General features: G+C 48.6%; 2 protein-coding genes and 1 pseudogene across 3 annotated transcripts; 1 reads left to right on the forward strand and 2 right to left on the reverse strand.

Annotated features, from left to right (window-relative positions):
* Nucleotides 1-590: 590 nt before the first annotated feature.
* LOC128832251 (olfactory receptor 52K1-like) lies at nucleotides 591-15,725 on the reverse strand. 2 transcript variants are annotated; one of them, XM_054019474.1, is made up of 2 exons: nucleotides 14,807-15,725; nucleotides 591-616 (listed from the first exon to the last, which is right to left on the reverse strand). In XM_054019474.1, the coding sequence occupies exons 1-2, from the start codon at nucleotides 15,723-15,725 to the stop codon at nucleotides 591-593; spliced, it is 945 nt and encodes a 314-aa protein (XP_053875449.1). The 2 variants fall into 2 exon arrangements, with proteins under 2 accessions (XP_053875449.1, XP_053875438.1); XM_054019463.1 differs by lacking the exon at nucleotides 591-616 and having other exon boundaries at nucleotides 14,763-15,725.
* On the forward strand, nucleotides 5,210-6,172 carry LOC128832252 (olfactory receptor 52K1-like). The gene has a single exon (XM_054019490.1). The coding sequence runs from the start codon at nucleotides 5,210-5,212 to the stop codon at nucleotides 6,170-6,172; it is 963 nt and encodes a 320-aa protein (XP_053875465.1).
* A 7,282-nt stretch (nucleotides 15,726-23,007) lies between the features above and the next one.
* Nucleotides 23,008-23,970, reverse strand: LOC128832256 (olfactory receptor 52K1-like; annotated as a pseudogene).
* Nucleotides 23,971-26,516: the final 2,546 nt, after the last annotated feature.

Raw genomic sequence — 26,516 nt, forward strand, 5'->3', positions numbered from 1 at the left:
TGGCCTAAGAGGGAAGGTTCTCTCATGGGTCAGTAACTGGTTAAAAGATAGGACACAAAGGGTAGGAATAAATGGTCAGTTTTCAGAATGGAGAGAGGTAAATAGTGCGGTCCTCCAGAGGTATGTATTGGAACCAGTGCTGTTCAACATAGTCATAAATCATCTGGGAAAAGGGGTAAACAGTGAGGTGGCAACATTTGCAGATTTTATACAAAATTACTCAAGACAGTTAAGCCAAAAGCAGACTGTGAAGAGTTACAAAGGGAGCTCACAAAAGTGGGTCACTGGGCAACAAAAGAGCAGATGAAATTCAATGTTGACAAGTGCAAAGTAATGCACATTGGCAAACATAATCCCAAATACACATACAAAATGATGGGGTCTAAATTAGCTGTTCCCACCCAAGAAAGAGATCTTGGAGTCATGGTGGATAGTGCTCTGAAAACATCCGCTCAATGTGCAGAAGCGGTCAAAAAAGCGAACAGAATGTTAGGAACCATTACGAAATGGATAGATAATAAAACAGAAAATATCATAATGTCACTGTATAAATGTATGATATGCCACATCACTCAGCAGCCTCCTCCTGGTCAGCCTAGAAGCTTTTCCCTCGGAACAGGAGAAGCACCCGGTCACGAATTTGTTTGGTTTTCACACTGTACACGATGAGGTTCATCATGGGAGGAAAGAGGAGGTAGAAATTGGCTATCAGGATATGTACATGCGGGGGGACTGGGTGGCTGAACCTGGAATTATTGAGGAGAGAACCACTGGTGTGTAGACCACTAAGATGGCGCAAAGGTGGGAAACAGGTGCCAAAAGCCTTGAAATAAACACATCAACTGAGTACACATGGAGACTGTAGGGCGGATGCGGGGGGATATCATGGGAAGGCCGCGGTGAGCACACTGTGGGTAGGTGACCTAGAGGAAAAAGAGGCCATTTCTGCAGGGGATCATCCAGGTTGGCACTGAGCTCTTTGTTTCAGGTGGTTTGCTCTGCCAGCCAGTAAAAATCAGAACAACAGTAGAACCAGGAAACCCAGACCTCACTGACTAGGCAGTCACATATGAATTCCCAGACATATTCGGAGACACAGAATTTTTGCCTGAACGTGGCGAAATACAAAGCTCGTGTTGCATGCCTTGACTGAGGCCCGGTGATTTCCTTAGGGTTCTGTCTGAAGAACATGCTTCAGAATTCAGAAATCCAGAGAAGAGCAGATTTGGGGAATGCACTAAATTAGCCAGGAGCCTCTCAGAAGAGTGTCTCAGTGCCGGGTGCTCAGAACAATTCAGTGCAGCGTTTTGTTGTTCTGACGTTACCGAGTTCCATAAAAAACGCCTCATCGGGTCTGAAATCCCTTCGTTTGTTTTCAAAAGAGAAGACGCCATTTTGTACATAATTGAACCGTGTACCACCAGACACTGCCCTCTAGAGTTAAGCTGGTGTCAGTGTTTAGTGGGCTACAAGTGATTTTATCCCAGGTCAATATAGTTTAGAGCATAGAGAAGCAAAGCCTGGGAGGGTAACTCGTCATAACTGTTTTGGTACCAATTCAAGGAGGGGACGCCCCCACTATGTTTGAGTCACATGTTGTTCTTCTTGTACAAACACTTTTCTCATATTTGCCTTCTGACCAACTGGTTTGTATATTTATAACCTACAGTTTCTAATAACCACGTTTACAGTTAGACAAGAGATCCCCAAACTGTGGGGCGCGCTCCCCTAGGGGGGCATGGAGGAACGTCGGGGGGGGCCTAGCAGGGCCCGGGCCCACCCCCACAGGGTGGGTAGGTAGGGAGCACCACCCAGCCTATTCCCACCCCCAGCTCTTCTCCAGTCCTGCCCCCAGCCATGTCCCCGGCTCCCAACCCTGCACCGGGCCCCGTCCCTAGCCTCACAGGGCTCCGCACCCGGCTGAGGTCCCAGCTTCCGGCCCCCACCAAGGCCTGGTGGCTGCTCTACTCCTGGCCCTGTGCCAACCCCAAGCCTCGGCCGCTGGCCATGGCTCAATTCCCAGCCTGGTGGCGAGACCAGGAGCAGAGCTGCAACTGTCCACATGCCAGCTGCTGGTCCCCATCACAGCCCAGCTGCAGCTCTGCTCCCACCCCCAGCCTTGTCCCCTGGCCACGGTCACACTCCCAGCCCCAAACCCACCCCCAGCTGCTGACCCAGCCTCATCCCCCATACACCCCTGTTCGCGTTACCCCCCTCACCCCCGAGCCACAGCCCCGTTCCCACCCCAGCTCTGGAGGGGGCGTGAGGACAGGGATAAGGGGGAGTGCGCGACCCTCAAAAGTTTGGGGACCCCTGATTTAGCGACTTCTTTCAAATACTCTTCGTAAGGCAGAAATCACCTGAATTCACATTTCGAGCTGTCTTTCACACGTAATATAAAGAAAACTAGTATACACGTTTAGAAGCAAAGTCGAAGCTGTAAAATTACATTCCAGGATCTGTGTAAGCAGATGGGGAGATCGTAGACGTTTTATAGTGAGAGAGGTGTCATCTTAGCCACACGCGTTGGATGGGTATTCAGTCACTGCTTGTAGTCAGAAGTTCCTAAAGAGTTTATTGAACTAGCTTAAATCTTCATTTCATAAAGCAAGCAAGTAAAAGTGCTCATGTGGGGTATAGCCCTGGAGAGGAGAGACAGTAGCATTTATATGAATCCTAGGCAGAGAGCCTGGAAGCAAGCGAACTTAGATTTCAAACGCTCTGATGCACAGAGATACTAGAAGGGTTCGGTTACGTGACTTTTTTAAATATTTTATGAGTCTTCTCTCTCCCGGTTCCTCTGGAAATTTTTTGTTTGAGTTTTTTCTTCTTGGTTTTTCCCCCTAATATAAAATACAAATTATTTACGACCGCGTTTTACTCTTTATTTCTGGAAATAGAACACAGCTCAGATCTCATATTATTTTAGCACTGTACACCCGGCCCCCCTGAACAGGTCGAGCCCCCACCAAACGTACCTCTATAGAGACCCAAGTCTCTCACCTCCCACCTGGGGAGTAAAGTCAGCAGGGGGTCATTAGGAGGTATAAATACTCTCACCCAGTTGATCCCGGCTGAGTGCAGAGTCCTGCAGTTTGTGTGTGACTTCAGCATGTGCTGAGGGAAGGAGACGCAGCCAGCGTTCAGGTGAGCTGGGGCAGTTTAGATTAAAGCTAATCCAGGATCTTTCTAAATAGGAGATTTTTAAAGTAAATGTAAAGCTTGGGGCAAAATCTGCTGTCAATTACACTTGTGTAAACCTGGAATGATTCTGGATTTACACCCGTATTAGTGAGAGCAGAGTGAGGCTGGTCATTTAGAAGAGAACTATTTAATTCCATCAAAAGACAAAAAAATGATGTGAAGAAAGCACTGAGTATTCCAAAAATCAGGGGTGTTTGGGTTACACACAGAGCCATAGTTCTCTCCCCTGGTGTAATTGCATTGTGAGAGATTCTCTATTGTGTAATTCTGTTATCATGGGAGATTTCAGTCTGGGGGACATATGTTTTGGCAGAGAGACAAATTAATGCGAGGTACTACATCAAGGAACCAAGGCCGTAGATCATACTTACAGGATGGGGGGGGGCTCTGTTTTAGAAAGCACTGACTCAAAAGAGAACTCAGAGTGATGATGTGTAACCAGCTGTACATGAGGTCCCACTGCAGTGTGGTGATGGAGACAACAAGTGACCTCCTTGAATGTACAAGCAGGGGAATAGGGAGTGGAAATAGAGAGGTGTGAAGCTTGGAGAGACCATCATTGGGCACTGTTTCTAGGTCCGGTGTCCACACTTCAAAAAGGTTGTTAACAGATTGAAAAGGGTTCAGAGCAGGTGATCAGAATGGTCTCTTTTTGCCTTAAAATCTATGACTCCATAATTATTTAATCACAATTTTTTTCTCAGTTCATGAAATAATTAATAATTTTTTCTACAACCTTACGTCAGTATGTTTTGTAGCAGCTTGTAATAATTTTCCCTTTGTGAAAATAGTCTCTGCATCTCTATTCATTTGGACTTTTTATATCATAACATTTCTTCTCTCCAAAGTCTGTTTTGAATACATGTGACTTTTCTTAAGAGGCTTTGGTGAGGGACCTTGTCAAAGGCTTTCTGAAAGCCCAAATACACTATAGCCACTGGATCACCCTTGTCCAGATGTCTGTTCACCTCCTCAATGAATTCTACTAGATTGGTGAGGGATGATTCTGTTCTTTATTATCATTTCAACCTATTCGCCTGGCTCCGAAGGTAGGCTCACTGGGCTGTAATTGCCAGGATCACCTCTGGAACCTTCTTTAAAAATCGGCATCACATTTGCTATTTGTCAGTCATTTGGTACAAAGGCTGATTTAAGTGATACGTCACATACCTGAGTTAGTAGTTCTGCAATTAGATATTTGAGTTCCTTTAGAATTCCTGGGTGAATCCCATGTGGTCCTGGTGACTTATTACTTTTAATTTATCAGTTTGTTCCAAAACCTCCTCTGTTGACACCTGGGACAGATCCTCAGATTTGTCACCTAAAAAAAACAGCTCAGTTATCCCAGAAGTCGGTGGGGAGTTCTTCCCCTGACTTCAATGGGAGCGGGATCAGACTCATAGGTTCTTTGGCTATGTCTACGCAGCGAGCGGCAGTTAGTCTCACAGCTCGGGTTGACAGATGCAGGCTTGTGCTTCTCGAGGATAGCTGTGTAGATGTTGAGACTCGGGCTCTGAAGCTGAGATCAAAATAGCACTACTCATGCATGTTCCCGATGTACTACGTACATCCAGGCTGAATACCCAGAATGTGCTGCTGAATGTACCAGGCACATCTTGCTACATGCAGCTTAACATGCCAGGTATTTCTAGACTGAAAATATGTGCCGTGCGGCCAGATATACTAGGTACTTCACGGGAGAATGCACACTAAACAATGTGCATCTTCTAGTAGCAAGATACACCAGGTAGGATATTTGTAACCAAGTGGGGTTCATAACTCATGACTTGTAATGACATTCTAAGAACTTTAAATGATTTTGCACAGAAAAATATAAGTGTTTGTATGATTAGTATTGCAACATGACTGATGAACTCAGAAAGAAGAACTCCACTTCTTCCAGAGCTGAGACTGGCCCCTAGCATGTATTTAATTTACAGGGTCTGTTCATTTCATGTGTTATGTTTTATTGAAAGGAAAGACATTGATGTGAGACTTGCAAAAGATGCCACAACAAGACAACCTGTCAGGTTCCAACAGCACAGGCTCTGATCCATCAGTGTTCTTCCTGACAGGCATCCCGGGGCTGGAATCTCTGCACCTCTGGATCTCCATCCCCTTCTCCTCAGTGTTCACCGTGGCCCTTCTAGGAAACTGCACCCTCTTGTATGTTATCAAGACAGAGCCCTCCCTACACAAGCCCATGTTCTATTTCCTCACCATACTGGCCGTGATCGACCTGGTTTTATCCACAACCACCATGCCGAAAATACTGAGCATCTTCTGGTTTAATTCCAGGGAGATCAGCTTTAACGGCTGCCTGGTGCAGATGTTTTTCCTTCACTCGTTCTCCATCATGCAGTCTGCTCTGCTGCTGGCCATGGCCTTCGACAGGTACGTGGCCATCTGCAACCCCCTGCGGTACGCCACCATCCTGACCAATTCAGTGATAGCAAAGATCGGGCTGACGGCTTTGGCCCGGGGTCTTCTCCTAGTGCTCCCTCTGCCCTTCCTCCTCAGGAGGCTGCCCTACTGCCGGTCCCACGTCATCTCCCATTGCTACTGTGAGCACATGGCCGTGGTCACTCTGGCTTGTGCCAACACCAGGTTCAATAACATCTATGGGATCATTGTTGCTTTCTTCATTGTGGGGCTGGATCTGATGTTCATCTCCCTATCGTATGTCAAGATCCTAAGGGCTGTCTTAAGCCTGGCATCCAAGGAAGAGCAGCTCAAGGCTTTTGGCACCTGTGTTGCCCATCTTTGGGCCATCTTAGTGGTCTACACACCAGTGATCCTCTCCTCAATAATTTACAGGTTCGGCCACCAAGTCCCCCCACACGTACACATCCTGCTGGCCAATTTCTACCTCCTCTTTCCTCCCATGATGAACCCCATCGTGTATGGCGTGAAAACCAAACAGATTCGTGACCGGGTGCTTCTCCTGTTCCGAGGGAAGAGCTTCTAGGCTGACCAGGCGGGGGCTGCTGAGCGATCAGGAAGCAGAGGATGCAGGAGAAGTTTTCTGAGTAACTTAGAGAGCATGTTTGTGGGGGCTTTGTCTACACTGGGATGGGAACTCCACCTCCGACTCACAGGGAGCAATACACCGTCCCCTACACAAGCTTAGGGCTGCTGGCCAGAAGGTGATCTTGGCCATGACCTTTTTCTCACTCGGCCCTGTGTGTGGAGTGTGAAGCAGTGTGAAGAGGAGTGTGAAAGCTCCTTGTACCTTCTCGTGCTTTGCAGGAACATCTGGCCTTTATTACTGACACACCCAGCCACAGCCACGGTTGTGCATGCAGCAGGAACAAATACTGTATCTGCCCCTGATGTTCCATCAGTTCTGAGATGCAGCAACACATCCTGGGCCATTTAGGCACCAGAATAAGTGCTCAGTGCTGGGCTCTTCTGTCCCAAACGTGCCACCATGGAAGCTGCTGGTGCTAACCTTTTCTATGGGAAATCTGGCCTTAGTTGTGGTGTCTGAACATTTGAGAGTTTGTCCCCAGTAGTTTAACCCTACCACACAGCAGCACAATGCACCAGGTCGAGAGAGGGGGGCGAGGAAAGGTGTATCTGTCTCAAAGAGCACTTCAAAAATCCCCAAATCCTTACCAGAGTGATCTCAGGCACAACGTATTTAAAGTTCACTTTCTTATACTGACAATAAATTCATGAAATAGAGTAGTGTGTGTGTGTGTGTGTGTGTGTGTGTGTGTGTGTTAATGAAATACTTGGGAAAAAGTCTTGCTCTATTTTGCTATCACCTTTGTTCCTGTTGCCTAATATATGCTGGATAGCATATAGATATGTATCACATTAATAATATGTATTGTCTGCCCAATATATATACTAGTAGTATGCATTAACTACCAATAATATTAACTACAAATATTGTAGCAAAAGAACTAGATAAGTTAAAAAAAGAACTAGATAAGTTCATGGAGGATAGCTTCATCAATGGCTATTAGCCAGGATGGGCAGGATGGTGCCCCTAGCCTCTGTTTGCTAGAAGCTGGGAATGGGTGACAGCGGCTGGATCACTTGATGATTCCTGTTCTGTTCATTCCCTCTGGGGCACCTGGCATTGGCCACTGTCGGAAGACAGGATATTGGGCTAGCTGGACCTTTGGTCTCACCCACTATGGCCATTCTTATGTTCTTAACAGTGATATCACTGAAACAGCCTATGCCATAATCCTGTTCATTCACTTAAGCTTAGTATCCCATAATACCTTCATTTGGCACAAGCAGACATGAAACTTGTCAAAATGTGTGACTTGTCAAATCATATATAATAGCAGCTGAAATTTGTAACGGGGGAGCGCACCGTCAGTGTAAGGGGAATGCCACATAGCCCCACAGGCCGACTTTTTGGAGACTGGTATCATATTGAACCTTGTTCCTGTGCCGTATTAATAAACCTGCCTGACACTGGTTATTTGGGCTCTAGAGTATATTGCATAACAAAATAATGAACCAAAGTGTGGTCAAACGATACAATTTATCAACAATTCCAGACAGTTTGAATCACCACCCATAGATATCGCTGCAGAGATCCTATGGCCCATTTTCCCTGGAAAGCTTCTGATTTCTGGCACCCTGTGGGGTAGCATAACGAGAAATGGTCCCTCGGCCTCAACGACATAGCTCCTGCCTGAGGCCCTTTCCCCATAGTGCCAGGAGGCATGGGTGGAGTTTGTAGGTTTATGAGGGGCGCTGCCCCCAAACTGCACACGTTGCTAGTGGGGGGGGCACAATTTAAAGGTTCAGTCGCCCCCCTGCCCCCAGCCGCAAGGCACCCGGCACCGCCATGTACACTTGGGAAGGGGACAGCGATGAGGAGTCCTGTGCCAGGAGCCAGCCCCAGACTCCCTGCTGGTGGGGCGGTGTCTGGCGATGACCCCCGCCCAGGCCAGAGGAGCCCAGCGTCTCCGGTGGGTGGCACAGTGCAAAGCAGAGCTGCCGGGGATGGGCGAGGAGAAGGGGCCGGCCCCGAGAGGAGGTGGTTGCCAGGTGGCTGGAGGGTTCATGGCTGTTCCTGCTCCGAGCTGCCGCACCCCAGGATCCGTGGCTGTTGGGCCCCATGGAGTATCGGCGCTGCTGCTCCCCAGGGTCTGAGGCTGGGCAGTGACACTCTGTTTCCAGCTGGACAATGCCGTGATCTGGACCAACATAGGTAACAGCCGGGCCCGGCACGAGTATGTCCCTCTGCCCAGCAGTGGTGGCCCCTGAGTCGTTCCCGGGAGGGGGGTGTCTGTGAGGGGCACCAGGTTACTGGGAGGTGCCTGCGGCAGGGCTGCCGGGTGATGATAGGGTTACTGCCGGGTGTGCGGTTTTGACCGGCATGTCCGGTCGGAAAGGGGAAGCTGTCAGCGACCGGACCGCACCGCTGCAGTAACCCGCCTCTGCCACCGGGGTGTGGGAAGAGCAGCAGCTGGGACTGGCGTCTGGAGAGACCGGGCTGCTCCCGGCACAAAGTAGGTACCGGCACTGGCCGGGGAGGGAACCTGTCAGACCCCCCTCCCGCCCGCTGTGCCCCGATTCCCCCACCCCGCTGCGCCCCGATTGGGCAGGCTCCTCATCAGCTCCTCCCAGCCTGGCTCTGCAGGTGGCACGTGAGTCCCGGGGGGTGGGGGAATGAGCGACGGGGGGAGATACAGGCGGGGCAGTGGGCGGAGCCTTGGGGAAGAGGTGGGGAGGGGCGGGGCCTCAGGGGAAGAGGCATGACAGGGGTGGGGCCTCGGGGGAAGAGGCGTGACAGGGGTGGGGCCTCAGGGGAAGGGGTGTGGCAGAGATGTTCGGTTCTCAGGCATTAGAAAGTTGCCAAGCCCCGGTGATGAGCTCCAGGCACACAGCGGGTTGCTGAGGTGCAGGGTGTTGGCAGGGTCTGGCTGTAGCACCTGCCTGGTCCTGTTGCCCGAGGAGCTGCACACGCCCTTCAGCCCAGGGAGGCCAGGCAGGTGCTCACAGCCCCTTCCCATTTGGTCCGTCTGAGGGGGGGACGGGTTGCCGGCCTGGTCGGCGAGGCGGGAGGGGGCACTATCAACCTGCATATATTTGTAGTGTGGGGGCACAATGTAAAGGTTCGGCCACCCCCAAACAAGTCGAGTCATGTGCTCATCCCAGGCAGGCCCCTCCATTACCCTCCCTCTCCCCCCCGGAAAGAAGCGGCCCTCGCCCTGCCGTGCCCAGCTGTAGCTCCTGCCTCTCCCCACGGGATGCAGCATGCAGTTCTCCTGGCCTCTGAGCTCACTTGACTGGCCTGGCTCCGGCCAGCCGCCTCACAGGGAAGGGGCCCGGCGGCACCATGTGACCGAGCATGGGGCTGGCTTGAGTCAGCAGGAAACCCACATGCAGGAGTGGGGCAGAGCCAGCCCCACCCCGAGCTCCTGGAGGCTGGGTGCTTTCCAGCCATGGCTTCCAAGCGCCCCCCCCCCACCCCGGCTCTGGACACTGAACATTAGCCACCGTGTGGCCATGGTTAAATCCCCTCTCTCCCCACCCCCCGCCGGGTCCTTATGCAAGACCTGAGGAGACACCAGGGCAGGTGCCCGGCACCACGGGACAGCAACGACCCCACAGTGGGCCCTGCACTGCAAGCCTGGGGCAGGGGCGGAATTTGTCCCCCAAGGGTGGCCCCTTGTCCTGGCTGGAGCTGCCCCCAAATATTGAAGTCAAACTATGGCTATGCAGGGGGTCCTTCTTCCTACCCAAAGAGGAAGTGGTAGCAGCTGCAATTGTGTAGTGTTGCTGCTTATGTTCCACCCCAGAGCTGGCTGCATGTCTGCAATGGGTGAGTGGGTCCGTCTAGAACAGGGGTGGCCAACCTGAGCCTGAGAAGGAGCCAGAACTTACCAATGTACATTGCCAAAGAGCCACAGAAATACGTCTGCAGCTCCCCGTTCAGCTACCCGCCCCTCCTCCCAGCGCCTCCCGCCCACCGGCAGCCCCGCCGATTAGCGCCTCCCCCTCCCTCCCCGCACCTCCCAATCAGCTGTATCCTGGCATGCAGGAGGCTCTGGAGGAGAGCGGGGAGGAGCGAGGACACGGCAGGCTCAGGGGAGCGGGGGCAGGGTGGAGTGGGGGCAGGGCCTGTGGCAGAGCCAGGGGTTGAGCAGTGAGCACCCCCAGCACATTGGAAAGTTGGAGCCTATAACTCCAGCCCCGGAGTTGGTGCCTATACAAGGAGCCGCACATTAACTTCTGGAGAACCGCATGTGGCTCCGGAGCCATAGATTGGACACCCCGTTCTAGAATGAGGTTTGGTGGATTCTTCTGGATAAAAGAGGCCACGTATATGTAAGATGTCATTATCCATCTCTTCCCCAAACCAGTGTTCAGTTGTCTTCATAGTCCAAGCAAAGCCCTAACACTCACTTGCTGTGACTCTCTAGGCTCCAAAGCGAATGTACCACTGTAATGACCCAAGTCTCTCACCTCCCACCTGGGGAGTAAAGTCAGCAGGGGGTCATTAGGAGGTATAAATACTCTCACCCAGTTGATCCCGGCTGAGTGCAGAGTCCTGCAGTTTGTGTGTGACTTCAGCATGTGCTGAGGGAAGGAGACGCAGCCAGCGTTCAGGTGAGCTGGGGCAGTTTAGATTAAAGCTAATCCAGGATCTTTCTAAATAGGAGATTTTTAAAGCAAATGGAATGCTTGGGGCCAAATCTACTGTCAGTCACACTGGTGTAAACCTGGAATGATTCTGGATTTACACCCGTATCAGTGAGAGCAGAGTGAGGTTGGTCATTCAGAAGGAAACTATTTAATTCCATCAAAAAACAAACAAACAAACAAACAAACAAAAAAAAAACGATGGGAAGATTCCACTGAGTGTTCCAAAACATCCGGGATGTTTGGGTTACACACACTGTGAGAGACTCTTTACTGTGTGTCTGCGTTATCATGGGAGATTTCAGTCTCGGGGACATATGTTTTGGCAGAGAGACAAGTAATGATTAGGACAGGGCAGTCCCGTAAAACGATCTCAATCGCTTGCCAAACTGGGCTGACTTGAACAACCTGCAGATGATTACAACTAAATGTGAGGTCCTGCATTGAGGAACCAGGTCCGTAGATCATACTTACAGGATGGGGGGCTCTGTTTTAGAAAGCACTGACTCAAAAGAGAACTCAGAGTGATGATGTGTAAGCAGCTGTACATGAGGTCCCAGTGCAGTGTGGTGATGGAGAGGTCAAATGCCTTCCTTAAATGTATAAGCCGGGGATTCTGTCTGGCTACTCCATTGTTGTACCTGAAAGGCTGTTTTTGGGTGTTTCCAGCCTCAGATCACATTTTAGTAACTCACATAACAAGATTTCATAGTGTCACATAACATGATCACACATACGAGCCAGCGAGATATCTTTGTTTAGCAGATCTAGACTTTTAGAATGATACCTCCCAAGGCATGCTTTGTACAAAACGTATCATAATTCCATCACCATGGTAAATGTGGGGTGCTTTGGGGTGCAGTGTCACAATTGTGTCTACACAGAGGTTTTTCCTGGCATGGCTATGTCTGTCAGGGGTGTATATTTTTCACACTCCTGACTGGAATAGTTGTCTACACTACACAGGTTTGTTGGCACAGTTATTCCACTCAGGAGTGTGAAAAATTCACACCTCTGACAGACATAAGCCATGCCAGGAAAACCCCTGTGTAGACACAACTGTGACACTGCACCCCAAAGCACCTCACATTTACCATGGTGATGGAATTATGATACGTTTTGTACAAAGCATGCCTTGGGAGATATAATTCTGCTAAACGGTGATATCTCCCTGGCTTGTATGTGTGATCATTGTATGTGAAGCTATAAAATCGTGTTATGTCTGAGTTACTAAAATGTGATGTGAGGCTGGAAACACCCAAAACCAGCCTTTCAGGTATGTCAAAGGAGTAGCCAGACAGTGTTAATTGCTGTCGTCAACACCCATTCAGGAAAGAATCCACAGATATGGTCTCCTCATCTCAAAAAAGATATACTGGCACTAGAAAAGGTTCAGAAAAGGGCAACTAAAATGATTAGGGGTTTGGAACGGGTCCCATATGAGGAGAGATTAAAGAGGCTCGGACTTTTCAGCTTGGAAAAGAGGAGACTAAGGGGGGATATAATAGAGGTATATAAAATCATGAGTGATGTGGAGAAAGTGGATAAGGAAAAGTTATTTACTTATTCCCATAATACAAGAACTAGGGGTCACCAAATGAAATTAATAGGCAGCAGGTTTAAAACAAATACAAGGAAGTTCTTCTTCACGCAGCGCACAGTCAACTTGTGGAACTCCTTACCTGAGGAGGTTGTGAAGGCTAGGACTATAACAGCGTTTAAAAGAGAACTGGGTAAATTCATGGTGGTTAAGTCCCTTAATGGCTATTGGCCAGGATGGGTAAGGAATGGTGTCCCTAGCCTCTGTTTGTTAGAGGATGGAGATGGATGGCAGGAGAGAGATCACTTGATCATTGCCTGTTGGTCCACTCCCTCTGGGCCACCTGGCATTGGCCACTGTCGGTAGACAGGATACTGGGCTAGATGGACCTTTGGTCTGACCTGGTACGGCCGTTCTTATGTTCTTATGTTCTTAGCACAGGAACTCTGCATAAGAAATCTTCCTCAGAGGGAGCACAGAGACCATGGAGAATGTTTGGCCAATGGGGGCACACCCCCCACGTCACATGCACAGACTTTCCAGCAAGCTGGAAGAAAGTATAAAAGAGGGGGAGTGACATCATCCCTTGTCTTCACTCCCCCACACTCAACACCTGCAAAAATCTCTGCAAGACAAAGGACTTTGAAGGGGGAGGGGAACACCAGCTGCAAAGTAGATACAGCCTGTGCCTCAAGAATCTGTAAACCTGCTTGTATCATCAGTCAGGGGGAGATATTCTGATTCAAATCCTACCTAGTGTGTACAAGTCTTAGATTGCAAATTTCTTTGATTTCCTAGGTAACCTGCTTTGGTCTGTTTGTTATCACTTATAATCACTTAACATCTACCCTTCTGTAGTTAATAAACCTGATTTATGTTTTATCTTAACCAGTGTGTATTTGAGTGAAGTGTTTGAGACTCTTAGCTCCGTTAGCAAAGGCTGATGCAGATCTTTCCCACATCGAGGGGGGAGCAGACTATTTAATGAGTTTACGCTGTACAGATTGCTGTGCAGTGCAAGACGGTCTAATTCTGGGTTTATGCTCCTGTAGGGGTGCAAGGCTGGGAAATTGGCTGGTGCCTCCTTTGTTGGTCCATGAGTGGCTTAGGTAAAGCACCTTGGTAACTCAACTGGGGGTGTGGCACCACCTGCTGTCATTTTGGGTGATAACAGGGCCCGGAGGGGCTGGCTGTGGGTCATCAGCAGAGAAGTGTAAGAGGCCAACCCAGCTGAACAGTTAGGGGGCACAGCAGTTCCAATAGCTTCCAGACTTCAACAACGGAGTACATCCCGTCACAACAACCATATCAGCAAAAGAGTCCTTTTGACGATATAGCTTATATCATTTGAGGAGAAGGTTTGCCTATACCAACAAAAGATCTCCTTACACTGATATACACTTCATTTCCTCTAGAAGGTTCTGCTGGTGTAGTTATACCAGCAAAGGCTTTCTAGGGTAGCCTACACTAATATGTGGTCTTATCCTGACAGATGGGGACCAATGAACTCCCACTGTAGCCAATGAGAATTGTGGGAGTTCATCACATCTGAGGACTAGCCCCACAGTTCTTACAGAGCTTTTTGATCCTTCTAGGTGAAAGGGGCTAAAATGTGATCCTAATTCATACTCATTACCAACATGAGCCCATTGAAGTGAATGGATGGACTCCCATTGACCTAGACAGACATGGTCTGGGAGGTAATATCTTTTATTGGAACAATTTCTATTGGTGAAAGACACAAGTTTTCAAGCTCTACAGAGTTCTTCAGGTCACTGATTTCGTAAGAATTGGGCTGGGCCTTATTTCAGCCGAAAATTAGGTGCTGAATTTTATTGAAGTTCTGTTCAAGATTCTTCAGTTAGATTGAAAGATAATAGGGTGGGTAACCGGCAAAGAGAGAAACACCGTTCACATGCATTGCAACCCAGGAAATCATCTTATTAAAATTGAAATAATCTTATTGTCATGGAGGCAGCAGGGCTTAGTGGATAGGGCACTGCCCCGGGATGCCAGAGACCTAGGATCAATTCTTAATTCAGTCATTGGGCTGCTGGGTGAGGTTAGGTAAGACACTTCACCTCCCTACATTAAAGAAGTGAGCAGGCCTAGCCCTCTTGCAAGTGATGCAGGACCACAGCCAAGTGTATCTTCCATAGTGACCACCACAGCTCAGGGAGAACACGGGGACTGTATGCTGCACCCCCTGCAAAGGTGACGGCATTCCCACACCAGCATGCACAGACCTTTCACTCCATGGTTTGCGAAGAGCTTTAAAATTGTTCAGGATGCAAGATGCTGCAGAAAGATACATCAGCACTAACGATCCCTGTGCATTTAGGGGGGTGGGGCACTTGCTGATGGGTTTCCCACCACTAGACTCCACACAAGGTGCAGCCTAGAAGCATTTCCTTCGGAACAGGAGACGAACTCTGTTGCGAATCTGTTTAGTTTTCACACCATATACGATGGGGTTCATCATGGGAGGAAAGAGGAGGTAGAAAGTGCCCATCAGGACATGTACGTATGGGGCAATTTGGTTGCTGAATCTGTGAATTACTGAGGAGAGAACCCCTGGTATGTAGACCACTAGGATGGCGCAAAGGTGGGCAACACAGGTGCCGAAAGCCTTGAGCTGCTCTTCCTTGGATGCCAGGCTTAAGACAGTACTCAGGATCTTGACGTATGACAGGACGATGAACAGCAGATCCAGCCCCACAATGAAGATAGCTACTATGATCCCATAGATGTTATTGATCGTAGTGCTGGCACAAGCCAGCTTTGCCACAGCCATGTGATCACAGGAGCAATGGGAGATGATGTGGGACTGGCAGAAGGGCAGCCTCCTGAGGAGGAAGGGCAGAGGCACCATGAACAGAACAGCCCGGGCCAAAGCCATCAGCCCGATCTTTGCTACCACTGAATTGGTCAGGATGGTGGCGTACCGCAGGGGGTTGCAGATGGCCACGTACCTGTCGAAGGCCATGGCCAGTAGCACAGCAGACTCCATCATGGACATCGAGTGAATGAAAAACATCTGCACCAGGCAGGCGTTAAAGCTGATCTCCCTGGAATTAAACCAGAAGATGCTCAGTATTTTCGGCACGGTGGTTATGGATAAAACCAGGTTGATGGTGGCCAGCATGGCGAGGAAATAGAACATGGGCTTGTGTAGGGAGGTGTCTGTCTTGATGACATACAAGAGGGTGCAGTTTCCTAGAAGGATCAGGGTGAACACTGAGCAGAAGGGGATGGAGATCCAGAGGTGCAGAGATTCCAGCCCCGGGATGCCTGTCAGGAAGAACACTGATGGATCAGAGCCTGTGCTGTTGGAACCTGACAGGTTGTCTTGTTGTGGCATCTTTTGCAAGTCTGACATCAATGTCTTTCCTTTCAATAAAACATAACACATGGAATGAACAGACCCTGTAAATGAAATACACGCTAGGGGCCAGTCTCAACTCTGGAAGAAGTGGACTGACCTTTTGTTGAGCTTATCAGTCATGTTGCAATAACACTAATCACACAAACCCTTATATTTTTTTGTGCAAAATCATTTAGAGTTTTTAGAATGTCATTACAAGTCTCGAGTAATGAACATACCTGGTGTACCTTGTTACTAGGAGATGCACATTATTTAGTTTCAGAGTAACAGCCGTGTTCTGTATCTGGAAAAAGAACAGGAGTACTTGTGGCACCTTAGAGACTAACAAATACGTACCTAGTATATATGGCCACACAGCACATGCTGTCAGCAATACCTGGCATGTTAAGCTGCATGTAGGAAGATGTACCAGTACATTCAGTAGCACACTCTGGATATTCAGCCAGGATGTACATAGTACATCGTGGAACATGCATGAGTAGTGCTATTTTGATCTCAGTGATGACCAAGGGTACCTCTACACAGGAATGTCAGCCCACGGCAGCAAGTCTCAGAGCTCAGCTCAACAGACGCGGGGCACCTCGCTAAAACAAGCTGTGTAGATGCTGAAGCTCAAGTTGGGGCTCCAGCCCACCTGCTTCAGAGCCCGAGCCTCAACATCTACACAGCTATTCTTAGTACGGTACCCCGAGAAGCACGAGTCTGCGTCTGTCGACCCCAGCTGTGAGACTGACTGCCGCTCGCTGCGTAGACATAGCCAAAGAGACTATGAGTCTGATCCCGCTCCCATTGAAGTCAGGGGAAGAACTCCCCACTGGCTTCCAGGATAACTGAGCTGTTCTTTTTAGGTGACAAATCTGAGGAACTGTCCCAGGTGTCAGAAGAAGAGATTTTGGAACAAACTGATAAATTAAACAGTAATAAGTCACCAGGACCAGATGGGATTCAGCGAGGAATTCTGAAGGAACTCAAATATCAAATTGCAGAACTACTAACTGTGGTATGTGACCTATCACTTAAATCAGCCTCTGTACCAGATGACTAGAGGATAGCTAATGTGATGCCAATTTTTAAAGAAGGTTCCAGAGGTGATCCTGGCAATTACAGCCCAGTGAGCCTAACTCCAGAACCAGGCAAATTGGTTAAAACGATAGTAAAGAACAGAATTACCGGACATGAACAAGATTTGTTGGGGAAGAGTCAACCTGGCTACTGTAAAAGGAAATCATCCCTCACCAATCTAGTAGAATTCTTTGAGGAGGTCAACAAATGTGGACAAGGGTGATCCAGTGGCTATAGTGTACTTGGACTTTCAGAAAGGTTTTGACAAGTTTCCTCACCAAAGGCTCTTAAGCAAAGTAAGTTGTCATGGCCTAAGAGGGAAGGTTCTCTCATGGGTCAGTAACTGGTTAAAAGACAGGAAATAAAAGGTAGGAATGAATGGTCAGTTTTCAGAATGGAGAGAGGTAAATAGTGGTGTCCTCCCAGGGATCTGTACTGAGACCAGTACTGTTCAACGTAGTCATAAATGATTTGGAAAAGGGGGTCAACAGTGAGGTGGTGACATTTGCAGATGATACAAAATTACTCAAGACATTACTCCAAAGAAGACTGTAAAGAGTTGCAAAGGGACCTCACAAAACTGTGTGACTGAGCAACAGAACAACAGACAAAATTTGTAGAATCACAGGGCTGGAAGGGACCTCATCTAGTCCAACCCACTGCTCAAAGGAGGACAAATGCCCACATGTTTTTTTTTTTTTTTTTTTTTTAAAACCCCAGTTCCCTAAATTGCCCCCTCAAGCATTGAACTCACAACACTGGATTTAGCAGGCCAAGGCTCAAACCACTGAGCTATTCCTACCCACACATGTAGTCAAAACAGACTATGGAGAGAAGAAATCTTATGCTATAAAAATCCAAATCAACAGAGATGGAGAGACCATTTTGACAAAGGGGAAAATATTACAAGCTGCTACAGCCCATATTTATCAAAGGTTGTAGAAAAATTATTAATCATTTCATTAACTGAGAAAAAATTGTCATCAAATAATTATGGAGTCATAGATTTTAAGGCAAGAAGGGACCATTCTGATCACCTGCTCTGACCTCCTGAATAACACAGGCCACAGAATTTCACCAGGTGAGTTCTGCCTCAAGCCCATAACGTCTCTTGGAGTTAGAGCGTATCACTGAGAAAGGCGTCAAGTCTTGATTTAAAGACTTCAGGCGATGGCGATCCAACCACATCCCTAGTTAAGTTGTTTCAAATGTTAGTTCGCCTTCCTCTTTGAATGTGCACCTTGTTTCTAGTCTCAATTTGTCTAGTCTCAGTTCCCAGTCACTGGATCTCATTCTGCCTTTGTCTGCTAGATTAAAGAACCTTCTGCAGTCAGAAATCTCTTCCCTTCTATGGACTTAGAGACTGTGATCAAGTCACCTCTTAACCTTCTCTCGGATAAACTAAATAGCTCGAGCTTGTTCAGTCTCTGACTATAAGCCATGTTCTCCAGCTCTGAAATCATTCTTGTAGCTCTTTTCTGAACCCTTTTCAATCTGTCAACAACCTTTTTGAAGTGTGGACACCGGACGTAGAAACAGTGTCTCCAAGCCTCAGACCTCTCTATATCCACTTGATATTTCCCTGCTTATACTTTCAAGGAGGGCATTTGTTCTCTCCATCACCACACTGCACTGGGACCTCATGTACAGTTGGTTATACATCATCACTCCAAGTTCTTATTTGAGTCAGTGCTTTCTAAAACATAGTCCCCCATCCTGTAAGTGTGATCTACGGTCTTGATTCCTCAATGCAGGACCTCGCATTTAGTTGTAATCAACTGCATGCTGTTCAAGTGAGCCCAGTTTAGCAAGTGATTGAGCTCGTTTCATAGGACTGCTCTGTCCTAATCACTACTTTTCTCTTCCAAAACATATGTCCCCCAGACTGAAATCTCCCATGATAACACAGACACACAGTAAAGACAGGTTTCAGAGTAGCAGCCGTGTTAGTCTGTATCCGCAAAAAGAACAGGAGGACTTGTGGCACCTTAGAGACTAACAAATTTATTTCAGCATAAGCTCAAAATAAGCTCAAAATAAATTTGTTACACAGTAAAGAGTCTCTTACAATCCAGTTGTGCATGGGGCGAGAACTATGGCTGTGTGTGTGTGTAAACCGAATACCCCTGATGTTTTGGAACATGCAATGGTTTCTTACTGTCGTTTTTTAGGCTCTTTGTTTTTTGATTAAATTCAATAGTTCCCTTCAAAATGACCAGCCTCACTCTGCTCTCACTGATACAGGGGTAAATCCAGAATCATTCCAGGTTTACACCAGTGTGACTGACAGCAGATTTTGCCCCAAGTTTTACATTTACTTTAAAAATCTCCTATTTAGAAATATCCTGGATTAGCTTTAATCTAAACTGCCCCAGCTCACCTGAACCCTGGCTGCGTCTCCTTCCCTCTCAGCACATGCTGAAGTCACACACAAACTGCAGGACTCTCCGCTCGGCCGGGATCAACTGGGTGAGAGTATTTATACCTCCTAATGACCCCCTGCTGACTTTACTCCCCAGGTGGGAGGTGAGAGACTTGGGTCATTATAGTGGCACATTTGTTTTGGAGCCTAGAGAGTCACAGCAAGTGGGGAATGTAGAATAACCCGGGTCTTTCCTCCTGGGTGGCTGTTCATATCGACATCTACATGAAAAAGTGCGGGCCAAACCCTCAGCAGAGTGCATGGAAGTGTAGGCTATATTGTATTCGTCCACAAAAAGTGTGCAAATCCCCTCAACCGATGTGTGCACCAGGGGATTTACATACCTAAATTGGGCAGGTGAATAAATGCGCACACAATGTGCAGGACTTTACCCTGTGTGTTAGGGCTCTGCTTGGACTTGACTATGAAGACAAATGAAAACTGGTTTGGGAAAGAGATGGATAATGACATCTTACATGTGCACGGCCTCTTTTATCCAGAACAACTCCCCAAACCTAATTCTAGACAGACCCACTCACCCATTGCAGACATGCAGCCAGCTCTGCGGTGGAACATAAGCAGCAACACTACACAATTGCAGCTGCTACCACTTCCTCTTTGGGTAGGAACAAGGGCCCCCTTCATAGGTATAGTTTGACGTCAATATTTGGGGGGCAGCTCCAGCCAGGACAATGGGGCCATGCTTCAGGGACAAATTCCATGCCTACCCCAGGGTTGCAGTGCTGGGCCCACTGTGGGGACACTGCTCATCCCGTGAGGCCGGGCACCTGCCCTGGTGTTTGTTCAAGTCTTCCATAGGGATGCGGGGACTGGGGGGTGGAATTTAACCATGGCCATAGTGTGGCTAAAGCGTAGGTGTCCACAAACGGGGTGGGGGCCTTGTAACCATGGCTGGAAACCACCCAGACTCCAGGAGCTCGGGGCAGGACCGGGACTGCCCCACTCCTCTTCCTCTGAGGCCCTGCCCCCTAACTGAATACTGACAGTTTCCCTTTTCGACCGGACATTCTGGTCAAAAACCAGACACCCGGCAACAATCCTGTCATCACCTGGCAGCCCTGCCGCAGACACTCCCCAGTAACCTGGTGCATCTCACAGGCACCCCAGCCCGGGAATGAGGGAAGTACGCAGGGGCCACCAGTGCTGGGCAGAGGGACACACTCGTGCCGGGCCCGGCTGTTACCTATGTTGGTCCAGATCACGGCATTGTCCAGATGGAAAGAGAGTGTCACTGCCCAGCCCCAGTCCCTGGCAACCACCTCCTCTCGGGGCCGGCCCCTTCTCCTCGCCCACCCCTGGCAGCTCCGGTTTGCCCTCTGCCACCCGCCGGAGATGCTGGGCTCCTCTGGCCCTGGGCGGGGACCATCACTGGACACCACCCCACCAGCAGGGAGTCTGGGGCTGGCTCCTGGCACAGGACTCCTCACCGCTGTCCCCTTCCCAGGTGTACATGGCGGTGCCGGGTGCCTTGCGGCTGGGGGGGGCGGCTGAACCTTTAAATTGTGCCCCCCCCACCAGCAATGTGTGCAGTTTGGGGGCAGCGCCCCTCATAAACCTACAAACTCCACCCATGCCCCCTGGCACTATGGGGAAAGGGCCTCAGGCAGGAGCTATGTCGTTGAGGCCGAGGGACCATTTCTCGTTATGCTACCCCACAGGGTGCCAGAAATCAGAAGCTTTCCAGGGAAAATGGGCCATAGGATCTCTGCAGCGATATCTATGGGTGGTGATTCAAACTGTCTGGAATTGTTGATAAATTGTATCGTTTGACCACACTTTGGTTCATTATTTTGTTATGAAACATACTCAAGATCCCAAATAACCAGTGTCAGGCAGGTTTATTAATACGGCACAGGAACAAGGTTCAATATGATACCAGTCTCCAAAAAGTCGGCCTGTGGGGCTATGTGGCATTCCCCTTACACTGACGGTGCGCTCCCCCGTTACAAATTTCAGCTGCTATTATATATGATTTGACAAGTCACACATTTTGACAAGTTTCATGTCTGCTTGTGCCAAATGAAGGTATTATGGGATACTAAGCTTAAGTGAATGAACAGGATTATGGCATAGGCTGTTTCAGTGATATCACTGTTAAGAACATAAGAATGGCCATAGTGGGTGAGACCAAAGGTCCATCTAGCCCAATATCCTGTCTTCCGACAGTGGCCAATGCCAGGTGTCCCAGAGGGAATGAACAGAACAGGTCATAATCAAGTGATCCAGCCGCTGTCGCCCATTCCCAGCTTCTAGCAAACAGAGGCTAGGGACACCATCCCTGCCCACCCTGGCTAATAGCCATTGATGGACCTATGCTCCATGAACTTATCTAGTTCTTTTTTTAACTTATCTGGTTCTTTTGCTACAATATTTGTAGTTAATATTATTGGTAGTTAATGCATACTACTAGTATATATATATTATGCAGACAATACATATTATTAATGTGATACATATCTATATGCTATCCAGCATATATTAGGCAACAGGAACAAAGGTGATAGCAAAATAGAGCAAGACTTTTTCCCAAGTATTTCATTAACACACACACACACACACACACAGAATCACAGAATCACAGAATATCAGAGTTGGAAGGGACCTCAAGAGGTCATCTAGTCCAACCCCCTGCTCAAAGCAGGACCAATTCCCAGCTAAATCATCCCAGCCAGGGCTTTGTCAAGCCGGGACTTAAAAACCTCCAAGGAAGGAGACTCCACCACCTCCCTAGGTAACCCATTCCAGTGTTTCACCACCCTCCTAGTGAAATAGTTTTTTCTGATATCCAACCTGGACCTCCCCCACTGCAACTTGAGACCATTGCTCCTTGTTCTGTCATCTGCCACCACTGAGAACAGCCGAGCTCCATCCTCTTTGGAACCCCCCTTCAGGTAGTTGAAGGCTGCTATCAAATCCCCCCTCATTCTTCTCTTCTGGAGACTAAACAATCCCAGTTCCCTCAGCCTCTCCTCATAAGTCATGTGCTCCAGACCCCTAATCATTTTTGTTGCCCTAAACACACACACACACAATACTCTATTTCATTAATTTATTGTCAGTATCAGAAAGTGAACTTTAAATACTTTGTGCCTGAGATCACTCTGGTAAGGATTTGGGGATTTTTGAAGTGCTCTTTGAGGCAGATACACCTTTCCTCACCCCTCTCTCTCGACCTGGTGCATTGTGCTGCTGTGTGGTAGGGTTAAACTACTGGGGACAGACTCTCAAATGTTCAGACACCACAACTAAGGCCAGATTTCCCATAGAAAAGGTTGGCACCAGCAGCTTCCATGGTGGCACGTTTCGGACAGAAGAGCCCAGCACTAAGCACTTATTCTGGTGCCTAAATGGCCCAGGATGTGTTGCTGCATCTCAGATCTGATGGAACATCGGGGCAGATACAGTATTTGTTCCTGATGCATGCACCTCTGTGGCTGTGGCTGGGTGTGTCAGTAATAAAGGCCAGATGTTCCTGCAAAGCATGAGAAGGTACAAGGAGCTTTCACACTCCTCTTCACACTCCTTCACACTCCACACACAGGGCCGAGTGAGAAAAAGGTCATGGCCAAGATCACCTTCTGGCCAGCAGCCCTAAGCTTGTGTAGGGGACGGTGTATTGCTCCCTGTGCGTCGGAGGTGGAGTTCCCGTCCCAGCGTACACAAAGCCCCCACAAACATGCCATCTAAGTTACTCAGAAAACCTCTCCTGCATCCTCTGCTTCCTGATCACTCAGCAGCCCCCTCCTGGTCAGCCTAGAAGCTCTTCCCTCGGAACAGGAGAAGCACCCGGTCACGAATCTGTTTGGTTTTCACACCGTACACGATGGGGTTCATCATGGGAGGAAAGAGGAGGTTAAAATTGGCCAGCAGGATGTGTACGTACGGGGTGACATGGCGCCCGAACCTGTGTATTGTTGAGGTGAGGACCACTGGTGTGTAGACTATTAAGATGGCACAAAGGTGGGAAACACAGGTGCCGAAAGCCTTGAGCTGCTCTTCCTTGGATGCCAGACTTAAGACAGCCCTTAGGATCTTGACATACGATAGGGAGATAAACATCAGATCCAGCCCCACGATGAAGACAGTTACGATGATCCCATAGACGTTATTGAACCTGGTGTCAGCACAGGCCAGCTTCACCACGGCCATGTGCTCACAGTAGCAATGGGAGATGACGTGGGACCCGCAGTAGGGCAGCCTCCTGAGGAGGAAGGGCAGAGGAAGCACTAGGAGAACAGCCCGGGCCAAAACCGCCAGCCCGATCTTTGCTATCACTGAATTGGTCAGGATGGTGACGTACCTCAGGGGGTTTCAGATGGCCACATACCTGTCGAAGGCCATGGCCAGCAGCAGAGTAGACTCCAGAGTGGAGAACGAGTGAAGAAAAAACATCTGCACCAGGCAGGCGTTAAAGCTGATCTCCCTGGAATTAAACCAGAAGATGCTCAGTATTTTCGGCACGGTGGTGGTGGATAAAACCAGGTCGATGACGGCCAGCATTGCGAGGAAATAGAACATGGGCTTGTGTAGGGAGGGCTCTGTCTTGATAACATACAAGAGGGTGCAGTTTCCTACAAGGGCCACGGTGAACATAGAGCAGAAGGGGATGGAGATCCAGGGGTGCAGAGCTTCCAGCCCCGGGACGCCCGTCAGGAAGAACACGGATGGATCAGAGCCTGTGCCATTGGGAGCTGACAGGTTGCCCTGCAGGAGCATCCTCCAGAAGTTTCACATCAACGTCTGTCCTGTCAATAAAACATATGAGATGGTGAACAGACACGACACACGTGAGATGCCGCACTCCACTCTGGCTCACGGGGTGCAACTCCTTTGGGAATGGATGACAAGGTCTGGAGCTGATAGAAACATTGGTTGGGTGGTAAATATCGAGGAGCTCAAATTAAGGAAAGCCTGGATCCAGGGGTGTAAGTACAAAGTGATAATATATCAGCTACTGGAGGGTTCTTTAATCTGGCAGGCAAAGGCAGAACAAGTTCTAGTGACTGGAAGTTGAAGCCTTTAGAATGCAAACTGTGAATAAGATGCAACCATGCAACTGGAACTAAGCTGGAATTAACCAGTTCAAGAGAACCATCAGTAGTAGTAGTAAGTTCTCCATGGCTTTCAATAGAGATTGGATGTTCCCAGAGAGATGTTCTAACTCAACCACACGTTACTGGGCTGCATGCAGGAATCATCGGGTGGGATCTTTGGCCTGTGATATGTAGGAGGTCAGGCTAGATGGCCATAATGGATCCTTCTTGCCTTTAAAATCTACCACTCTATTATTTCAACAGGCACTGGGTCCACTTCTGTCACGTCTGGAGTTGGCTCTACACATCAGATCTGTGACACCAACCCTTTCCAATTTTCCCTACATGCCTTTGCATTACCTTTTATGTTATCATGAGCGTTTCTTTCAGTGCTGTCACCATGGTACCTGAGTGCTTGGGGGAGACACGATGAATTTCATACTCCATTTTCATCTGCAGCTTTCAGATTTCAAATTCTATTTTGCTATTTTGGAGCGTTAGGCACTTGTGCAAGATCAACCCGGATTGGCCACAGCCCACAAAACATATCAAGCAAATCAGCTGAAACCAGATAGTCTAGAAATTAGCAAAACCCTTCCCTCCCTCAGACAGCGACCACCCCAGGAGTCCTACACTTGCCCAGGTGAGAAGTTGGTGTGGTAGATATGGGCTTTGCAGCATGGTTAGGGTATTTCTGACCAAGGTTGAGTAGGGACTGAATTCCAAGGGAAGCCCCTGACCCCAGCCTACCCTCTCTTATGCTGGGGAATAGGGAGGGGAGGGGGGTGAACTCATTGCCTTTGTTACCAAGCCCTCTCCTCTGCCCGATCTCCATCACTGCTGACAACACCTCCAGCCTCGCAGTCACTCAGGGCTACAACCTGGCAGACGTCTTTGACCCCTCTGACCTGCGTGTGCAGGGCGTGTCCAAGTCCTGTCACGTCACTCTCCATCATGTTCCTATGATCTGACCCTACTACCTACACTCTCCTGCATCTCCAGCCCCTCGTCATCTCCAGCCTTGGTTCCGGCAACCTCCTCCACTCTGGTCCACATTCCCCTTCTCCCACACTGAAAGCACGAAATCCCTCCACAGGCTCCTTGTCCTCATCCTCAGGGCTCTCGACAGCTCTGTCTCCTTACTGATCCACTCAGTTCTCTTCTCTTGTTTTCCCCTACCCCCTCCACTCTGCCAGGGATGGAGCACCCACCTGTCTGCATCTCCCACACTGCCTCCAAAGTACAGAACAGTCCCCCTGAACCAGCCCGCTCCCCATTCCTGCGTCACACCCATCCTCAATACCCACTCGGCCAAGGAACAATGGACCATTGGGTAGAGCTAATGTACATGTATTTAACATAACAGATGCATATAATGATAGGAAAAAATGGTTCATATTTTGGTTTGTATTCCTTTATCTCCCCTTCTGTATGTTACAGAGGGCTTATTGTTGATGAAGAAAAGTATCTGTGTGTGTGTGTGCATGTGTGCATGTGTGTGTGCATGTGTGTGAGAGAGAGTGTGTGTCTGTGTGGGTACAGTGCTTTGCACATTGTGAGTGCTATCTTAAGGTCAATAATTCTCAATATCTAGAGAATGTACAAAATCCCCCTATACTTCCCAATCATTTTGTGGAGGAATTTCAACAAGTGGCTCCTGGCTCCATCCCATCATTAGCTTTTAGGGCTTTCCGCCTTTGTTTGCATCCACAAGGATCTGCCAACAGGAATGTGGGCATGGAAGCCGCTACGCACCTGATTTGTGGGGGCAGCTATTTCCAGGTTCAAATTATGCCTTCAGAAAGGAAGGCCAGGATTTTTAAAAAAGCAAACCTCAAATGTAATCCACATAGTCTCTTTCACATAAACTGCATTCCACTACCCCTTTCAGAATCCAGGCACCTTAACAGAAAGGAACTAAGACCAACGTTGAAGTCAAGAGAGGTCATCTTCCTGTGAAACGTCTAAAGAGCCACTCAGCACCACATCCTCAGTCTTGGCTGTTGAAAGTATTTGCCTTCATCCACGCTTGGGCACAGAGCTTGATCTTTTGGAGGTGCTGAACACCCATCAGCTCCCATTGAAAACCAGATCACTCGTTTAGGTGAAAACCAGATCATTCATTCTAAATATAGACCATAGCTGTCTAGCGATAGGCACCCAAGTGTGATCAGGTGGGGCACAATACGAATCCGCAGATGAAACAGGAAATTAAAATATACAGCAGCA

This window comes from Malaclemys terrapin, chromosome 1, assembly GCF_027887155.1.
Source record: "Malaclemys terrapin pileata isolate rMalTer1 chromosome 1, rMalTer1.hap1, whole genome shotgun sequence".
Lineage (NCBI taxonomy): Eukaryota > Metazoa > Chordata > Testudines > Emydidae > Malaclemys > Malaclemys terrapin.

Excerpts from the sequence above, each read along its gene's own strand:
- LOC128832251 (XM_054019463.1), bottom strand. The coding sequence starts at position 15,725 with ATGCCACAACAAGACAACCTGTCAGGTTCCAACAGCACAGGCTCTGAT.
- LOC128832252 (XM_054019490.1), top strand. The coding sequence starts at position 5,210 with ATGCCACAACAAGACAACCTGTCAGGTTCCAACAGCACAGGCTCTGAT.